Source organism: Pseudophryne corroboree, chromosome 6, assembly GCF_028390025.1.
Source record: "Pseudophryne corroboree isolate aPseCor3 chromosome 6, aPseCor3.hap2, whole genome shotgun sequence".
NCBI lineage: Eukaryota > Metazoa > Chordata > Amphibia > Anura > Myobatrachidae > Pseudophryne > Pseudophryne corroboree.
Window position 1 is genome coordinate 330,994,918 of NC_086449.1, and position 16,488 is coordinate 331,011,405.

Genomic DNA, 16,488 nt, shown 5'->3' on the forward strand with positions numbered 1-16,488 from the left:
AATAAATAAATCAAGAATATAATGAAATGTACATATATATTTCTCACATTAAAATGTATTGTCAATTTAACCATTGTCATACAACTATAGCCACGTCTGCTTTCTTTTACAGGGGACATTTTATTGTAAGGGTCCTACTGTGATACATGGGGCTAGAGGTTTCCTAGGGTACTGCTTTCCATATGTGTCTATCACCTGGATATCCCGCCCCGCCATTACAGAACAAATTTCAAGTACCCCTGAACTGCACAGCGAGTACCCCAGGGATATTAGTACCCTAGGTTAGGCACCACTGTTACCTGATTTAGAGGTTATGTTTTATAGTCACTAATTAGAAGCGCCTGATAACAGATAACTGTGGAATCTCTGGTGGAATAGATTAAGTTACTGTATGTATATCCCATGCTAGTTAAAAAAATAAATTAAAAAAAAAACAACTTATTTTTACAAAATGTATTTTGCTGTGATATAATTTTCATCTTCCCTTGGTTCTCACGGAAATCTTAAACACCTGCAGTAACCTTGATCTGTGGCTAGGTGGCACAATTTCTTCTGAAACAAATACATAGATTAAACTGGATAGTGTTGCCAATCAATGTAAATATTTTTTTCTTTTACTACTGACATTTGCACTCATATATTTTTAGTTTTTCCCCCCCCCCAAATATATTTAAAACGTAAAAAAGATACAGTGTAATTAAGAACTGTAGCAGTCTCCACTTATTTTTCTACTAAGTGGTGATTTTTTTTTTTAGGGTTCGGCTGCGGACAGGGAGGTTTAGGGTTAGGAGGTAGGAGAGGGAGGTTACGGTACCTAACGCACCTCTGTCGGCATTGCCGCGGTCGGGATACTGACTGCCGGCATCCCGACCACGGCTTTTCATACTGAATCCGCTACAACATATAACGTATATATAGATCTAAGAACTGAGAGATGGTTATATGTTATATGTTGTATCATATTTTTATCCGTTGTATACTGGTACTAGGTCACTTTATTAATCATCATTAGTCTTAATTTTCTTTTGTATTTATATGATTATTACATATATTTTTGGAATATTAAAACATTGTTCCCTTAACTTATTTTGTACAGACAAGGATTAGTGCAGTCGCCCTCCCCCCCCCCCCCCCCTCCCTTCTTTACTGTTTTTAGTTCACATAACCATCATTTAATCTTTATCAGTTCACTACAAACTGGATTTTTTTTATTTATTAACATTTTTTCATTTATTTAAAAGTGGCCAGACCAATCCACCACATGATATACACAGGTCCACATGAAAAGGTTTCATTGCAACCGACTAGCAGTCAAGTTAAGCTGCACCCCACTGTAAGTGTATTGGGTAGTAGTGGGTATTTAAGACCGGTCAATATAAGTAAATAGACAGATCCTGGTAGATACTGATGTGATCCAACTACAGAAATTTTGCCCTTTAGTTTTGTTTTATTTTTATATTGATTTCATGAAAAAGACGTTTCTACCCCTTTCTCACCAAACATATTATAACCAGGGTTATAGCCGGTGCAACTCAGGTCTAGGCTATGGTGTGAAAGGGTCTGACCAGGTTGTGTTTCCCGGGAATTCGACCCTGGTTGCTACCAGGGTCGAACCTGGCACCAATTCTGGTAGTGGTGTGAACGTGTGTACTGGGTCATCCAAATCACGCTAAAAGTATACAGAGCGCCGGATCACTGACGCTTGGAAATGATGTGATCTCAAAGTGCCAGCAGGGGGAAGACTCAGCAATACTTTGTGTCCAGTCTGCAGGGTGTGATCACTGTTTCAAGCAGCTGTGACACAGCTTAAAACCATGTTCAATACCCAGGTCGGACCTGTTTTTTTTGGTGTGAAAGGGACATTAGAAAGCAAATGAAAATTTTAGTACCTGTAGGTAGGGCCAAATTATAAGCTTTCCCTGCAACCAACCAACTTTGACCAGAAAGTAGGTTTATATTTTAAAACAAATATTTTAAATGTTCAGTAGCACAATTTTGTATATTCTTTTGGTTTGTGTTGTATTTCTTAGAGACAAGCGGAATCCACACTTAAATTCTTTTATTTTGCAGATGACCATGATGTCCTCTCTTTCATGCTGTACAGCCTAAGTGCAACCTGGCAAGAGGTATCCTTGTTTACAGTATATGCGTAGACAGTAACATGTATGGAGAGTTTGTGATCTTATCTACAGTTACATTTATAATTAAGCACTTTTCCTGCATATCCCTAAAGTCCCCTCCTGGACACAGTTGATATAACCACAGCATTCATGGTCTATCAATAGACCCTGATTCCACCAAACTTGGACTTTATACTGGGGCTGCAGACACTGCCATGATAGGTTAGTAGGTACACAGTAGAGTAGAGGGCACTTTACTTTCTTATTAGGATAGTAACCAGGCAGAGTTATGCCATGTCGCGTTGAATGTACTCATTATATTTCAAATAGAATGCTTGCAATTTCTTCATAACTTATTTGACAAGTACAGAAGTGTAAATGATTACAATAATATTTTTTAACTTAGATATCTATTCTTAAAGTATGCAGACGATATCAAATCCACATATTGCATTATATGTTATTGAATCAACCTTAACGAAGGCTACCTCATACTCTGGTGGATTGCAATGCCTACAAGACCACCAAAGGAAGTGCAAAAATCTCTAAACATATAATGCAACAGATCTTTAGTCAGTTTATAATGTGAACTCCATTATTGCTACCCTCCATTAAAATGACAACGTGTAATTAAGACACCTTTTTCACAGTCATCATTAATTCAATACATAATAGAGTGTTTTGTAGAAATATGGGATATTTACACAAATGGAGATGATGATACTAAAGTGGTAGTTAATACATTTTGTAGTGATATTTGTAGCCATATGTCAGAGTTTCCCAAACTCTGTCATTACAGTCCAGGTTTTAAGGAAAGCCATGCTTGAGCACAGATAATTTAATTAGTAAAAACAAAAATATCTATAAGGGTGCTATTAGATGCAAGTACTCTTCTATCAATATAATAAGTTAATTAGTACCTCAGTCAATTTGATGTAACCATCTGGGCCCAATCACGGATGGCCTTAAAACCTGGATTGTCATGAAAGCGTTTGGGTATCTCTGCCATATGTGTTTCCAGCCAAACATAATATTTTCCTTGTGCCTACTTTTCTCTTCCTCTTCTTTATTTTGTGTGTCAATTATGTTGTCATATTGTACTGAATTCTGATGGCTGTCTCTGTGGTGTAAACATGTATCTGTCATGGTGTACGAGGGGTGTGCAATAAGTTTCCGGATGAACAAAAAGTATTATATTTACAAACAAAGGGTCTGATTCAAGTGACAGGCAGAGGCGTTCGTATTTTCTGTGGGTGCCCGCAAAAATTTCGGAATTTTTGTAGTTGGATCGGACCCAAAGTGAACATTACATGTTTTCAAAGTATTCACCAGAGGGGTCTATGCAAACTTGCATGCTCTGAAACCACTTGGTGAAGCAGCTTGACCAGTCTGAAGCAGGTATGTCCTCTATATGCTGGATGAAGGTCTCCACTGCAGCTTCTGGTGACACAAAATGAATCCCACACACCTTTCACTTGATTTGTGGGAAAATGAAAAAGTCACAGGGGGCCAGCTCTGGGCTATATGGCGGATGACCAAGCTCCTGGATGTGTTCATAGACCAGAAAATTAACCACATACTGTACCTAAACTTACGGGCAGTTGCATTGTTGTGATGGAGAAGGGCACCATGAGTGCGAGTTCATGGACGGCCCCTGAAAATGGCTTTCAGCACTTGCGGCAGGTATTGGTTGACATACCTGTCCCCAGTGAACACACTGTGAATGCTGATTATTTTACAGGACAAAAAGCAATACCTTATTTCACCGAAGTTCAAGCCGCTACGGCCGCTGTATTTAATCTTTAACCTCTGTACTGTTTACACACCTTACGTACACAAGATCGTACCATGTGCGCACTCTGCGTACCTACGCCAAACGGGCATAGTAAGTACACAGTTTGCGCACACAGGCCTACATGCTGATAGCACAATGCAGCAGCCCAAGTGGCAGGAAAAGGGACACAACACCAATTGTATTTAAAAATATGTTGGGGTCCAACCCACCAACGGTTATTTACTAGCAGGAGGTTACAACAATAATACAATACCATGGGGGTAATTCCAAGTTGATCGCAGCAGGATTTTTGTTAGCAATTGGGCAAAACCATGTGCACTGCAGGGGAGGCAGATATAACATGTGCAGAGAGAGTTAGATTTGGGTGGGGTGTGTTCAATCTGCAATCTAATTTGCAATGTAAAAATAAAGCAGCCAGTATTTACCCTGCACAGAAACAAAATAACCCACCCAAATTGAACTCTTTCTGCACATGTTATATCTGCCTCCCCTGCAGTGCACATGGTTTTGCCCAATTGCTAAAAAAAAATCCTGCTGCGATCAACTTGGAATTACCCCCAATAAGAGAAGAGGCTACAGTCAATGGTACATACGTTTGTTCGCCTGCGCTACCCGGTCCGGTCCTCAGTCAATCAAGGTAGATGACCTTCAGAGAATGTGAGTGACCGGGCATGCAGCTGGCCTTTTATACATTTGTCCAAAACCTAATACAATGGAATCTGTAATCTCTTCACCTATAGGTCACTGGGATGGTCATTTACAGTACAGGAGAGGTCATAGATCGGTTTGAATAGGTGGGCGATGTCTGGTCCAGGTGCACTTGCAGTTGGTCTCCACTGGTTTCCCACCGAATATCAGGAGTACAGTAAATACAGTTAATATTAATATTCTGCTCCTGCGCATATCTATTCGCAGGAGCATGCTATCTTCCGCAAACTGATACCGGAATATTGCTCTTAAAATACCTTACAGCTGGATACCAAACACCACCTCCTAACCTAATTCTGTCCCCTCATATCCTGTAAAGGTGAATCCCTTTGTTATTATACCCTTTAAGCAAGTGTAACTCGCTGGTGTGGTGCCTGCAGACTATGTGTAAATTGTGCGCTATGTGTATTAAATATGAAATGTGTCTTTGTGGCTTTTCCATGTGATTACAAATGCTACCGTAATTACTCATACCACGCGCTAATACACACTACCGCGTGAGCGGTTATACGCAGCTTGCGAGTATGTGCACGCACGGCAGAACAAGTATGCGCACGGAGGCCATCTGTGTAGAGTTTGTCCGTGATGTGTATGGCTGTAATATTTTCAACTTCAACAGTCCAGCCTTTGGCAGTCATCAATAACTGCCACACTTGACTACTAAACAGAAAATATTATCTATACAATATATACAAGTTTGGATGATCAGGGGAGAGTTGTAGGTAGGAAATGTATAGCCTAGTGGGATAGTAAAAAGCATGTATGTATGAATCAATGTCTGAGGGGCATGTATCATCATGCTGTATATGTTCTAAGTAAGCTTCGAGGTATTGCGAAGTATACATTAAATCCTTCTTATCCCGTATTAAGGGTCTGTACTTGGGCAAACAAACACTACCAAGCTTCGTTCGGGCAAGGGCTTTTAACCCTCGCCTCTTCGGCTTCTAATACCAACAAATGGGGAGCACATTTTAGTTGATGATACATGGAGGGGGAACATTTGTGAGTGCTATTATATGTGGATAACACCTGTCGACTATGTGTGCCATTAACTGGAGGTTGCAGAGATGAATATAAGACACATATATAAAAATACATTCACATAAACATTGGGTAGGGCTGACGTCTTTTCCGGTTGGATGTTTTCTGGGTAAAAAGGGGGAAACAGAGAAAAATGGTGAAAGAAACAGGCCATGAAATTAATTTGCAATCCTTAACACTGTCTCTATGGATGGATCATAAACCAAATCTGCTGCTGTAACAATGCCCTCACTCCTTAGACTCATCAAATTTGTGCTGTGCTTTCGCCGCGTCAGAATTCGAACACACCTGAATATCAAACCAATAATTATGACACCTAGGATACACAGGAGAAACTTTCCTACACTTGCAATTACATTCTGCACCCACTCTCCTAATCCAGAAAACCATTTGAGTGGGTTTAACCATGAGACCCAGCCGGTCAATTCATTACCCACAGCCGTCAAGGTAAGATCATGTCTCCTCTGGAACTCCCACTTCAACTGTAAGATCTCATCCATCTTTTGATCGATGATGTCCGTGGAGTCGTCAGTGCTGTTCATAATATACGTACAGCACTTCACGCCATATTGAGTTGCCAAAGTGACAGTACCCACCCGTCACAGCCGTGACATAATTCAGGACCATCCTGTGCTGGAACAGTAGGCTTGTAACTCCCTGCCCGTATACCTAAAGGTGTCATAATACATCTCAGTGATATTATCTATCAAGTTCACAAGCGCATGGATGTACCTAAAATTTATAATTCCTCTGGCAGTACGGTTGATGACTAATGCGAGAAGAATTTGAATCCTGGTGGATTCATGGATCAAATCGGAGGCTGCGTGCTCTGCCCTATCTATGATGTGTCTCTTGATGATGTGTTCATAGTGGGTGTGAGTATAAGGAGACTGAACGTTGCGGTGAATGTCTTTCATTTTATCGTGCTCTATGGTCATGACCTCTGGTAGTACCCTTCCAATGTAACACAATCCTTCAGAGCTCGAAGTGAGCCACTTGTACGCTTTCCTCCCACATATGAAATAGGCATCATCTGGGAGAACATAGGGGACAAAGTGTAACAACACCATATTGCAAATCTTCCAGGTAAAGAAACCAATCCCCAGTTCTCTCATCTGTTCAGTACAAGCATCTGCTGGATGATGTGGGCACAATACCCCGGTGATACCTTTCCAACCCACATGGTCTTGCTCACACATGTATACCTATACCGAAAATACCTCCCACTGTTGGCTATCTTGCGTACAAGTTCAGAGTCAGTAGGTATCCTATCAGCTCTGTGTGAGAAGGTCATTCTCTCGTTATTCTAGGTTACTTCCCAATTTCTGGGTTTTCGGAAATTGGAGACATTAAAACATATTAGTGATCTATCTACATGGTACTGGTGGAGCTTCAAGCTAGGGGGCCTAGATATATTGAATTTCTTGTCCACCGGTCTCCCACCCAGTAATTCGAGTACCTCATCTAACGTTATAGCATATGGCACTAAACCCGACTTACTCTGTCCTTGAGGTACTTGTGAGCACACCCAACAGTCTGTCTGGTTTAAGACCTTAACCACTAATGAGTGGTAATCACTCAACGGATGTCGGCCCATGTCGATATTAATGTTGGACTGACATCTCTGGATGCACCCATCTTCGACTATGTTCTCGCAATATCTACAAATACAATATTCATCAGACAATAACCCCTCACATTGTCTCTGAGCTCCTTGACTACCAGAGCGCTTACTGATACCTGCCTTTACTAGAGCAATGTGCTGCTCCTGAGATCCTACAAATTCGTACTCGCTATCAGAACCCATTCCAGATCCTTGCTCGACTTCTCTGGGACCCTCACCAAAACAGATTGTCCTGATCAAAAACAAAATTACCCGCAGAACCCGACACGCAGTCTCTTGTGATGGATCCATTTCGTTAGGGGAAAGAAGGAGAATAAGGAGGAGAAAAGAAAGGAAAATGCAGTGGGGGGGGGGGGGGGGGGGGGGGGGGGGGGGGGGGGGTGAAAAAAGAAAATGGTGCGACAACCGTCCTTGATTTTGTTGCTCTCCGCGCTCAGGTGCCGTTCAATAGTCCTGCCTCTCAGCTTTCCCGGAATAGACTCTCTAGTGATACAAGGTTCTCTTCACTTTGCTCTTTGTCACGAGTTTTCTCCAGGTCAGCGACCTTCTTGCAGTGGGACGAGTGGACCCAAGTCTCTCGGCGACCTTTAGTGCTGTTGTGCTGGTTAACAAGACTTGGTACGGTCCTTCCCACCTGTCTATGAGGCAACCTGAGCGTAGAAAATTTCTAATCATCACATAATCCCCAGGCTCAATGTCATGACAATTATTGTTCGGTAGGTCAGGAATCACCAGCTTTAGATTTCTATGTTGATTTCTGAGCTGCTGGCTCATCCTAACCAAATATTTCATTATTGCACTTCAAATCATCCTGGGGGTCTATCATTACATGCGGTTGTTGACCAAAAAGAACTTCAAAGGGTGATAAGTTAAGCGGTGACCTGGGAGTGGTTCTGATGCTGTACAACACTAGTGGCAAAGCTTCTGTCCACAACAATCCAGTTTCAGCCATCACTTTGCTCAGCATGTTCTTAATAGTGCTGTTCATTCTCTCCACCTTCGCACTCGCCTGTGGCCGGTACGGAGTATGCAGCTTGCTATTAATTCCCATCAGTTTGCACATGACCTGAAAGACTTCACCTGTAAAATGGGTACCCCTATCACTTTCAATCATTCTAGGGATACCATATCTGCACACAAATTCCTGCACGATTTTCTTTGCAGTGAACATGGCAGTATTTGTGGCAGCAGGGAACGCTTCTACCCAGTTGGAAAACACATCAGTACATACTAACACATATTTTAAATTCCTACAGGGTGGTAACTGTATGAAGTCGATTTGTATTACCTGAAAAGGTCCGTCTGTAGGAGGGATATGGGATGGCTCCATTGGTATTGCCTTACCAATATTCTTCCTCAAGCAAGTAAGACATGTCATAGCTTTCTTACCTGCATGAGAAGAGAATCCTGGCACACTCCAGTAGGCTCTTACCAGCTTGCACATACCTTCTTTACCCAGATGAGTCAGACCGTGTGCCGCTTCAGCTAGGCTTGGGAGATATGCTCTGGGGGCCACTGGCTTACCGTGTCCATCTGTCCAAAGTCCTGAAGACTCCTGACCATATCCCTTCACCTTCCAGACTGCCTTTTCCTGTAGGGAACACAAATTTTGCATTTCAATTAACTGTTGTGTGTTGACCATGTTAAATGTCATCAGTGATGTGATGTTCGTTTGTATGGTGGTGCTTGCTGCTGATTTTGCAGCTTCGTCTGCCCGGCTGTTACCAAGTGAGATTGGGTCTTGGTTGTAAGTGTGTGCTTTACACTTGATAACAGCAACTCTGTCTGGTTTCTGTATTGCTGTCAGAAGCCTTTTGATGTAGGACGCATGCGCTACAGGTGTGCCAGCTGCCGTCACGAAATTTCTGAGGCGCCACAGGGCCCCAAAATCATACACCACTCCAAAGGCATACCTAGAGTCCGTGTATATATTAGCTGACTTACCTTTGGCCAACTCACATGCTCTGGTCAGTGTGACCAGCTCAGCGACTTTTGCTGAGTGCGGTGGGCCAAGGGGTTCAGCTTCTATGATACCTCCGTCATCTACAACTGCATATCCGGTGCACAGGTCTCCCGATTCTGTCTGTATGTGGCAACTACCATCAGTGTAGAAGGTAAAGTCTACTCCTTCCAGTGGTTTGTCACTGATGTCAGGTCTCGCAGTGAAAGTTTGGTTCAGGTATTCCATACAATCATGCGTATCAGTATCTGCACTAAATCCTCCTTCACCATCATTCTCATCCTCCACCCTTTGTGCATGACCAGGCACACTTGGCAAGTAAATTGCAGGATTTAGTGAGCTGCATCTCTTAATGGTGATGTTTACCGGGGCCATCAGTGATAATTCCCACTTTGTAAACCGAGCAGATGAGACATGTCTGGTTTGGGCGGAGTTTAGTAAGGCTGACACTGCATGAGGTGTATGAATGGTCAAGTCGTGTCCTAACACTACGTCCTCGCTTTTACTTACCAGCAAAGCTATTGCTGCAACACTTTGCAAGCAAGTGGGGAGAGACCGTGCTACAGTGTCCAACTGTGCACTGTAGTAGGCTACCGGTCTGCTGGCATCACCATGTTCTGTGTTAAGACTCCTGCCGCACACCCAGCACTTTCAGTACCATACAATTCAAAAGGCTTTTCATAATCTGGCATACCCAACGCAGGTGCTTGTGATAAACACTGTTTTAGTCTCTCAAACGCCAGTACGGACTCATCTGTGTGAGAGACCCATTCCGGTTTGTTCGAAGAGACCATTTCTTGCAAAGGTAATGCCAGTATGGAGAACCCTGGAATCCAGTTCCGACAGTACCCACACATTCCGAGGAAAGTGCGGATCTGTTGCTGAGTTTGTGGCAGAGTCATGTCGCGAATCGCCTGTATTCTATCAGCGGTGAGGTGTCTAAGTCCTTGCGTCAAGCAGTGTCCCAAGTATTTAACCCTGGTCCGGCATAACTGCAGCTTATCTTTTGAAACCTTGTGTCCTGTCTGGGAGAGGTGAAACAGAAGCTGTTTAGTATCTGCCAAGGACGATTCGAGTGAGTCCGAACACAACAATAAGTCATCAACATATTGTCTTAGCACTGACCCACTCTCAGGTTGAAAAGATCGCAAACAGTCATGTAACGCCTGGGAGAAAATACTTGGGCTGTCAATGAAACCTTGGGAGAGATGAGTCCAGGTGTACTGTACTCCCCTGTACATGAAGGCAAAGAGGTATTGGCTGTCAGGGTGAAGAGGGACAGAAAAGAAAGCAGAGCAGAGATCAATGACAGTGAAGAATTTTGCGGTAGGGGGAATTTGCATGAGGATGACAGCTGGATTGGGCACTACGGAGAATTGCCTCTCAACTATTTTGTTTATCCCACATAGATCCTGAACTAGCCTGTAACCCCTCCCCCCACTCTTTTTCACAGGGAAGATGGGACTATTGACTGTACTGGACGTCCTGACTAGGATGCCCTGCTGTAGCAGCTGCTCTATGACAGGGTACACTCCTAACTCTACCTCTGGCTTCAGAGGATATTGAGGGATTTTTGGAGCTATCCTGCCATCTTTTACTTGTACTGCTACTGGGCTACATTCGCCATCAATCCAGTGTCCTGTCCATCTTTAGGCCAAAGGGAACCCGGTATTTGCGAGATCATTTCCTCTACCTTTGATGGACACTTGTCTATAACAGTAGAATGCGACATTAGCCTTTGAGGGGTGTTTAGTATATGTTGCACTTCTTGTGCGTGGTTCTCAGGTATATTCAAGAAGACACCCTCAGGAGTACAATATATGACATACCGCATTTTACACAATAAGTCTCTGCTGAGTAGATTAGTCAGAGCCGATGCAGCCAACAGGAAAGAATGTTTGGTTTGCAAGGGCCCTATCGTAATCTCTGCAGGTCTACTCAAAGGGTATTGTTGCATCATTCCTGTTACTCCCATTGCCGAAATCGTTTTTCCCATGGTTTTTACACCTGTTGTGGAATTCAACACTGACCTGGCCGCCCCTGTATCTACAAGAAAAGGTAGTGGTACACCAGCTACATCAAAAATGACCTCAGGAACATTACCAAGGCTAGCAATCAACTTCACTGGCTCTAGACTACAGGTTTGGCCTAACCTCTATTGTGTAGTGGGACCTTCCTGCAGCGCATTGGCAGCTACGATATGTGAGGGGGATAACTGAGAGTTTTCGGAGGTCTGCCAGTCCCTCCCAGGTGGTACCTCCGTGTTTCCCTCTATGTGGTCCCTGTTCCCAACTATGTGTATTATAGCGTGGTTCGTATTCAGGTCTAAGGGGACTGTATACACTATGTGCCCCTTTACTCCTACATTCCCTTGCGTAATGACCTTCCTTCTGGCAATTGTAGCATACTATTGCCCGTGACTTACCATCAGGGGTCTGGGGTTTTGGCGGATGGGACTTTCCTGTAAGTGCCTGTATACTTACCATCATCAGCTTATCCCCTTGCCACTCCCTGTGCTTACTGATGTTACGATCATATTCGATAGCGGAGTCTCTCAATGCAGCCACCGAGATACCTCTCCAGTTAGGTAGAGAGGTTTGCACCCTTGTCCTCAGTGCCTCCTTTAAACCGTCCATTAACACAGAGACAGCTACCTCCCTGTGATGTGCATTATCCTTAATATCCTCGATCCCAGTGTACCTAGCTATTTCCTGCAGTGCTCTATGGAAATATTCGGATGCCGTTTCACCTTCCTTTTGTCTTATGGAGAAGATTTTATTCCATTTAACAACAGTAGGGAAATACACTCTTAATTGCAGATTGATTTGCTTTACGTTCTCCTGATTGTACTCATCAGTGAGAGGTACTTCTGCATCTAATTTACAATCCGTTATGAATTTTGGGATGTCAATATTTGAGGGTAAACACACCCATAGCACTGTTCACCAATCTTTGTTTGTGGGTTCATGGGCGTTGCCTAATTCTTTAACGAATTTCTGGCATCCGACTAGACATTTTCTGGGATCGAGGAATTCTGACATAATTGACCTTAACTCTGCTCGGGACCAAGGACAATGCATGGCAATGTTCCTGATGGGAGTTACTCCCTGACTATCAGTTCTCCCATTGGGAACTGCAATCACCCTGACAGGATTTAATTCAACTATATCATTTTGGCTTGACTCTATAATGCGGGGAGTTATCATCTCTGCATAGTGTATGGTGCCGTACTTACCGGTGGGCACAACCTCACTCACCCCTCCGCTGGGGGGTATCGCTACAACTCTTGGTGGTTGGGCCGTGCCCACCTGGGTATTCTGTATGGTGGCTGCTAGAGAGAGTGCTGATATCGTGCTGGGCTCATCTTCCTGCTCACAGTCCTGGGGAAAATTTAAAATGGGATACAGCTGGCAAGGGTTAGGGTTAACACATTGATCAATCACTTTCCTATCCTTTACCAATGCACCATTGCTTGATGCCAATTTCTCCCCATCAACATATGGTGGTGGTGGTGCACTCGCCATCGCTTTCCCGCTAGGTTTGGAACCTGCTGTGCTAACCAATTCCCTCTGCACATACCCCTCTTGCTGCCACAAGTTTAAACAATCTGTATGTCTGATCCTTTGTTTTCTAGATTTGATCAGACATATTCTAATCCTTATGTTCTGCAATACCTCTGGTTCAAAGCTGCCCACCCTAGGGAATGATGCCCTATCTTCAGCAGTCATACGTACCCATTCAGAACAAAAAGTCTCCGCGTGTGGACCATATTTCCCACACATAATAATCCTCGCTGACCCCCTGGGCCGCGGCTCTTCAACCTGAACCCTGGCTACAAAACGCCCACCGCTTGTGCAGTTGGATCCATCGCGGACTTTATCCTTTTACACAATCCCCAATGCACAACACGAATAGACGGTGAAAGTTCTCAGAGCGCTTTCACCCACTCCTTCTCCGCTGATGTACCACGACTCACTCCAATAGTGACCACCGTGTACCCAGTGAGGCGTCCTAACTGGCTTCTATTCACTGGAATTTTTTAGGAGTAATTTAGCTTTTCCAGTGAATATCTACCGTTGGAAATTTTCCTGAGAGAGACCAGCAAAATCTCCCTTTACACAATACACAAATCATGCTTGCGTATGTTCTACACGGCTCTAATGATACCGCGGTTTTGCGCAAAAAGCTCGCACAGGGGTATTAAGTTTTGCCATGTATCGCATGTACAAACGCGCGGTCCAATCGCACAGCGTATAGGTACTTGTTACCTATCCGCCATACGACTACTGGAGTCGAATACACAAGCTGCGCTCTTCAGCTGTAGCGTAACAAAAAAAACCTTTAAACTTCAATTCACAATGCCCACTAACCACAACCCACACTTGTTCTGTGTAAACCGTAACGACTGGGCCAGAACTGCGTTTTGTGTTTTACAATTACGCCCTTAATATACTATATCAAATTTATCTATATAGCAAACAAATGTATTTGATTTCACACAGATCTAAAATGACCTAATAATCTATACCTGTGGCAACAATATGTGAGAGGGTATGCAAAGTATCGGTACGCCCTGTGTACGCTTTTTCGCGCCAAAAAATTACACTGAGATAATAAACAGCTTTTTTCCTGTGTCCGGGTTTCACACCAGCACCTCTTAAGACTGCAGTACAGACGTGATCTAACAACACAGAATAATAGGGATTAAGAACACCCAAGCAACCAGAAAAAGGTTTATCTTAAGATGCGTCTCCACCCTTTGTTGATAGATCAAAGTCTGTTCTATTAGCTGCAAATCTGTGAGTATGTAGTGAACCGGAGGAGCCCCCAATTGTGAATGCTGCTTATTTTACAAGGCAAAAAGCAATACCTTATTTCACCAAAGTTCAAGCCGCTACAGCCGCTGTATTTAATCCTTAACCTCTGTACTGTTTACACACCTTACGTACACAAGATCGTACCGTGTGCACACTCTGCGTACCTACGCCGAACGGGAGTAGTAAGTACACAGTTGGCATACACAGGCCTACACGCTGATAGCACAATGCAGCAGCCCGAGTGGCTGTAAATACACTTTAAACCTTAGTAGGAAAAGGGACACGACACCAATTGTATTTAAAAATATGTTGTGGTCCAACCCACCAACGGTTATTTACTAGCAGGGAGTTACAACAATAATACAATACAATAAGAGAAGAGGCTACAGTCAATGGTACATACGTTTGTTCGCCTGTGCTACCCGGTCCGGTCCTCAGTCAATCAAAGTAGATGACCTTCAGAGAATGTGAGTGACCGGGCATGCAGCTGGCCTTTTATACATTTGTCCAAAACCTAATACAATGGAATCTGTAATCTCTTCACCTATAGGTCACTGGGATGGTCATTTACAGTACAGGAGAGGTCATAGGTCGGTTTGAATAGGTGGGCGATGTCTGGTCCAGGTGCACTTGCAGTTGGTCTCTACTGTGTTCCCGCCGAATATCAGGAGTACAGTAAATACAGTTGATATTAATATTCTGCTCCTGCGAATATCTATTCGCAGGAGCGTGCTATCTTCCGCAAACTGAAACCGGAATATTGCTCTTAAAATACCTTACAGCTGGATACCAAACACCACCTCCTAACCAAAATTCTGTCCCCTCATATCCTGTAAAGGTGAATCCCTTTGTTATTATACCCTTTAAGGAAGTGTAACTCGCTGGTGTGGTGCCTGCAGACTATGTGTAAATTGTGCGCCATGTGTATTAAATATGAAATGTGTCTTTGTGGCTTTTCCATGCGATTACAAATGCTACCGTAATTACTCATACCACGCGCTAATACGCACTACCGCGTGAGCGGTTATACGCAGCTTGCGAGTATGCATATGCATGGCAGAACAAGTACGCGCACGGAGGCCATCTGTGTACAGTTTGTCCGTGATGTGTATGGCTGTAATATTTTCGACTTCAACAACACGCTGCTGCACTAGTGGTACGGTAGCTACATGACAAGTCTTAGCCACAAAAATAGCCATCATCTAATTGGCCACACTTTGTTTACATCACAATTTCAGTGGCGGCGCACCTCCAACTGGAGTCGACTCGGTCAACTATTGTTTGGTCTCGGGGTCGAAACTGTAGATCCAGGATTCATCACCACTGGTGATTTCCCAGACAGAGTTTGCGCGACCGCCATCAAACCTGGCAGTATGTTACAGCACCAAGCCTCCTTCTGCTTTTGAGTCAGCTGGTGGGGCACCCAGTGTGCAAAAACCTTGCTCAGGCCAAGCTTTTTCTGGAGTATGAATCAGATGGATTCAAATGAGATGCCTATCTCCTTGGCTAACTGGACCATGGTCACCCTGGCGTCTACCTCCAACTTTGGCCAGCACATCAGCAAGGCTGTTCTCTGTGATGGTGAACACAGGTTTTTTCGTATCGCCCCTCAACATCCATGGACCGTCTCCATCGAAATTGTGCAAACCACTCAAACACAGTGGTTTGGAATGGTGCTTCCTCCTGAAAAAGCAGCTTGCAGTCTGTCAATACTCTCATGCTGTCGCAGACCACTCTTGTAGTGGTAGAAGATCATGACTCCCCAGTGGCCTCTTTTGAGCTCCATAATGAGTTTGTTAAGGAAGTGAACATGCTGACTTCTTCAGTGTGCAGTGCTGCTTATATACGGTTCTGTGCCTTGACATTTTGCAAAAACCATAGTCAGAGATTACAGTTCCCACCCAGACAGATTGTGTCTACTCTACCTATGCACTGCACTTCCGGAAACTTATTGCATACCCCTTGTAAACATGTATCTGTCATGTCAGTTTAATTAGCTGGCTATTCGCAAATCGAAAATGTGGAAATGTTGGACATGATATTTAAATTGTAATATTTCCCAATTTTGGTCTTAATACCATAAACGCAATTTTGTTCCTAGTCCCCAGCAGCACAGATCCCAACTGATGAGAAGGAGATGTTTGAGAAAGAGTATGAAGAGTTTCAAAGAGAACTGGAAAAGAACATGCAAAATTTCCAGAAGAATAATAGTGCACCAGGTTCAGTCTATTCTCATGCTATACCATCTCATTGCTTCACTTGTATACTGTCCACTTGCTTTTCACGTAGAAAAGGCTGTAGAAGATTTATGTGTAGTGTCATAGATACAGCATAGCTCTTTTGTATCTTCAGCAGTGGCAGCACATAGATCACCAGAAGATGCATTTCCACCTAGGGGGAGATTTAACTCCTGTGCCCCTTAC

At 43.5% G+C, this 16,488-nt stretch overlaps 1 protein-coding gene across 1 annotated transcript in view; it reads left to right on the forward strand.

The window, feature by feature from the left end:
- Window positions 1–16,488, forward strand: part of LOC134934561 (protein ERGIC-53-like) — a 177,053-nt gene that overhangs the window by 77,961 nt on the left and 82,604 nt on the right. Inside the window, exons 11-12 of the mRNA XM_063929976.1 lie at window positions 2,071–2,126; window positions 16,167–16,284. Coding sequence (XP_063786046.1) covers window positions 2,071–2,126; window positions 16,167–16,284 — 174 coding nt within the window. The remainder of the gene's footprint in view (window positions 1–2,070; window positions 2,127–16,166; window positions 16,285–16,488) is intronic.